Source organism: Lithobates pipiens, unplaced genomic scaffold (assembly GCF_037356315.1).
Source record: "Lithobates pipiens isolate NorthernLeopardFrog02 unplaced genomic scaffold, aLitPip1_a1.2 Scaffold_41, whole genome shotgun sequence".
Classification (NCBI taxonomy): Eukaryota; Metazoa; Chordata; class Amphibia; order Anura; family Ranidae; genus Lithobates; species Lithobates pipiens.
Window position 1 is genome coordinate 6,974,487 of NW_027507861.1, and position 4,422 is coordinate 6,978,908.

Genomic DNA, 4,422 nt, shown 5'->3' on the forward strand with positions numbered 1-4,422 from the left:
CTATTGTCTTCCTGCATCTCCTCCCAGCCAATCAGGAAGCGAATCTTAAGACCCGATTGGCTGGGAAGAGAAGCAACCAGATTGGACGGTAGGAGAAGCAGTGGGGAAGCCACCCGGGAAGCCTCCAATGAGGAGAAGCAGTGGGGAAGCCACCCAGGAAGCCTCCAACCAGTGGAAGCAGCAGGGAAGCCACCCGCGAAGCCTCCAATTAGGAGAAGTAGTGGAGAAGCCACCCTTGAAGCATCCAAGTAGAAGAAGAAGTGGGGAAGCCACCTGGGAAGCCTCCAAGGAGGCGAAGCAGTGGTAAAGCCACCCGGGAAGCCTCCAACAAGAGCAAGCAGTGGAGAAGCCACCCAGGAAGTCTCCAAGGAGAAGAAGCAGTGGGGAAGCCACCTGGGAAGCCTCCAAGGAGGAGAAGCAATGGGGAAGCCTCCTAGGAGGAGAAGTAGTGGGAAAGCCACCTGGGAAGCCTCCAAGGAGGCGAAGCAGTGGTAAAGCCACCCGGGAACCCTCAAACAAGGGCAAACAGTGGAGAAGCCACCCAGGAAGTCTCCAAGGAGAAGAAGCAGTGGGGAAGCTACCTAGGAAGCCTCCAAGGAGGAGAAGCAATGGGGAAGCCACCCGGAAAGTTTTCAAGTAGGAGAAGCAGTGGGGAAGCCTCCCGGGAAGTCTCTAAGTAGGAGAAGCAGTAGGGAAGCCACACAGGAAGCCTCCAAGGAGAAGAAGCAGTGAGGAAGACACCCAAGAAGCCTCCAAGGAGGCGAAGCAGTAGTAAAGCCACCCGGGAAGCCTCCAACCAGGGCAAGCAGTGAAGAAGCCACCCAGGAATCTCCAAGGAGAAGAAGCAGTGGGGAAGCTACCTGGGAAGCCTCCAAGTAGGAGAAGCAATGGGGAAGCCACCCGGGAAGTTTTCAAGTAGGAGAAGCAGTGGGGAAGCCTCCCGGGAAGTCTCCAAGTAGGAGAAGCAGTAGGGAAGCCACACAGGAAGCCTCCAAGGAGAAGAAGCAGTGAGGAAGACACCCAAGAAGCCTCCAAGGAGGAGAAGCAGTTGGGAAACCACCGGGGAAGCCTCCAAGGAGGAGAAGCAGTGGGGAAGCCACCCGGGAAGCCTCCAAGGAGGAGAAGCAGTTGGGAAACCACCGGGGAAGCCTCCAAGGAGGAGAATCAGTGGGGAAGCCACCCGGGAAGCCTCCAAGGAGGAGAATCAGTGGGGAAGCCACCCGGGAAGCCTCCAAGGAGGAGAATCAGTGGGGAAGCCACCCGGGAAGCCTCCAAGGAGGAGAAACAGTGGGTAAGCCACCCAAAAAGTCTTCAAGGAGGGGGGGGGGGCATTTGTCCTGGGGGGGATTGTAGGGCAAAGATTTGTTCTGGGAGAGGGTATTCCATTAGGAGGATTTGTATGGGAAGGATGGGGAATTTATGCTTAGAGGGGTAATCAGTTTTTTGGGGGGTTGGGGTTTGTGCTAAGACATAAGACTCATACATCTTGGGGGGGGGGGCAGTTTGGCATGTTTGCCCTGGGCTCTAGATGACCTTGTCCCCGGCACTGTATGTGATGTATCTTCCTCCAGTGAGATCTCTGCCTTCTAACCTGACAATATATCTTCTTATACTGGTATCTTATCAGTAACCGCGTAAAAATTGGAAGCTCCATTTTATTTGCCATGTTTTACATACATGAAATAACAAAAACAATCTAAAGAAAGATTTTCTTTAATGTTTTGTACTTTATAAAGTGTTGTGACTGCAGTATACCTAGAACCCCGCACAGAGCATACAGAGGATCTCATAACAATTGCTGTTTGTCTCACATGCTGTAAAAGTCCACCATTTTTATGGTAATTAATATACAACTGATGTTTTACTTCTTCTGAATACAGGCATTCGAATTACTCGGTAAATGTGGAATTCTACCAGTCTCCACCCTGACTATTTCCTTCTGATGGGAATCCCCGGCCTGGAGGACTCACATCTCCTGATCTCCATCCCGTTCTCCATCATGTATATCCTGTCTCTTCTAGGGAACTCTATCCTGATATTGGTCATCTCAGCCAATGAAAGCCTCCACCAACCCATGTATATCTTCCTGGTCATGTTGGCAGTCAGTGACGTCCTCTTGAGCTCCACCACCGTACCGAAGACCCTCAGCTTATTCTGGTTCAATTCCCAAGAGATCTCTTTCAACGGATGTCTCACCCAAGTATTTTTCATTCATTCCAGTTTTGGGGCCGAATCGGCCATCTTGCTTTCCATGGCCTACGATCGTTACTGCGCCATATGCCATCCTTTGAGCTATTCCACAACCCTCACCAGTTCCTTCATCAGGAAGGCAGCTGCTTTTGCTCTTTGGAGAAGTCTTTTAATGGTAACACCATTCGTATTCCTCCTTAATCGATTGCCATTCCGGCAAAGCAACCTGATAGAGCACACCTACTGTGAGCACATGTCGGTGGCCAGGTTGGGTACAGCCGACATAATGGTTAATGTGGTGTACGGGCTGGTCATTGCCGCTTGCGCCACTGGTCTTGACATCGCTCTCATTTCTGTATCCTATATATTAATAATCTCAGCTGTTCTGAGGCTGCCGTCGTCTGAGGATCGTTTCAAAGCCTTTAATACATGCGTGTCACATGTCTGCGTTATTGTTCTCTTCTACACTCCAGCTTTCTTCTCTTTTATCGCTCACAGAGTTGGCCACAAATACATACCACTGCAGGTCCACATCCTCCTGGCCAACCTCTATGTTCTTGTCCCTCCGATGATGAACCCGATCATCTATGGCGTAAAAATGAGAGAAATTCGTCAACGGGCATTCGCCATGTTTTCTAGATTTGTAGCCGGAGAGCACGCGGTCACGTTTAGCCTTAAATGAGTGCGTTTGATAATACGATAAACATTTTCTCATCATCTTCCATCATTCATGGTATGAGCAAATATGAATCTAACTCCAGGGTCAACTTGCTTGTTTTTTTTAGCTTGGATGAACAAAATCATGACTCCTAAATCTCAGATCGATGGAAATCTAAAGGCTGATATATGTACTGTAGATATATTTAGAATGTCTAAATAAAAAAATAGACATGTATTGAATAGCAGTGGTCATCAATTCTAGGGGGCACTGAAAGGCATTGCTGCTCGGGCGCCATATTGGAATCAGACATGTGCTTTTTTCTTGATGACACAGATGTGGCTTTCATGAAAGTAGTTTTATATTGAGGCAATGAAGATAAGAGAGGAGAGCATCTATATAGGATATGGAGATATGGCAATATATTTGGAGACTTTTAGATTTAGCCCTGTTGGTGATCCCATAGAGTTGATGACCACTGCTATTCTTTATATGTCACTGAAAGAATATCCATGTCTATATATGATGTTCTGAAGAATGGGATCTACAAATGGTTCTTCTTGGAAATGTATAATTCGTAATATAGAGTATACAATTAAGGCGTGGATCCTGAAATTAACCCTTCCAGAAACATTTTGGTCCTGTGTGCCTAAACATTGCAGGCAGGGCCAGATTAAGAACATCGTGGGCCTGGTGCTGAGGATTTTGATGGGGCCTTTTATAAACAATAAATAAATAAAAATGCTAACTATTTTTTGTTATAACAAATTAAATTAAAGAGAGAGAAGGAGGAAGAGAGAGAGGGAGAAAGGGGATGAAAGAGGTGTGAGGGGTAAAGGAGGGAGGATGAGAGAGAAAGGGGGGGATGGGAGAAAGAGGGAATGACATCAACGCAGCCTGGCCAAGGCAAATGACGGAAGGCACAGAACCCAGAAGGAAGACCAGGTGAAGATGGAAGTGCCCGGGCCCCGCCAGACTGATCACAGCACAGCACTGGAGGGCTCAGTCTGACAATTTAAGTGTACCCTAATGTGCTAATATGCTGGGCACACTTGTACATTATAGCATAACCTACCCCAGGGCCTCTAAAAAGTAGTAATGTTAGAAAAGTTTACTACTGCTTTACTATCACCGGAGCCTCTCATGGGGCCCCTACTGACCCTGTGGCCCTTGGGCAGTGCCTAAGTACATGGTTGTCAACATTTCAAAAATATTTTCAGGGACGCTTTTTTTTTACAAGTGCTATATTTGGAGTAGCTGACATCCCCCATGTTCCTCTATACATCACAATAGTCATTACAAAATAAAATAAGTACTAATAATGGGGCAGAACAAATATGAGGACTGTGAGATTTCCTTTAGTTGAACTGATAAAAAGTGCCCATTCTAGAGCTGGTAACATTGAGGAACATATAATTTTAACATATAATTTTAAAGAACAGTTTTTGTGGGTAAGAGGCATAGGGGAGGAGTGTGGATGGTATAAAAGTGGGAAGTATGTGCAGGTGAGGGAGAGGAATGTGGAGGGTCTAACAGTGGGCACTATGTACATGAGAGGAGTGCAGAGGGTATGG

The 4,422-nt window shown here is 47.2% G+C and overlaps 1 protein-coding gene across 1 annotated transcript; it reads left to right on the top strand.

Annotated features, from left to right (window-relative positions):
- The first annotated feature begins 1,888 nt into the window (after window positions 1-1,888).
- On the top strand, window positions 1,889-3,505 carry LOC143956721 (olfactory receptor 52Z1P-like). The gene has a single exon (XM_077466911.1). The coding sequence runs from the start codon at window positions 1,901-1,903 to the stop codon at window positions 2,870-2,872; it is 972 nt and encodes a 323-aa protein (XP_077323037.1). The 5' UTR covers window positions 1,889-1,900; the 3' UTR covers window positions 2,873-3,505.
- Window positions 3,506-4,422: the final 917 nt, after the last annotated feature.

Coding starts and splice junctions, on each gene's coding strand:
- LOC143956721 (XM_077466911.1), top strand. CDS start 1,901: ATGTGGAATTCTACCAGTCTCCACCCTGACTATTTCCTTCTGATGGGA.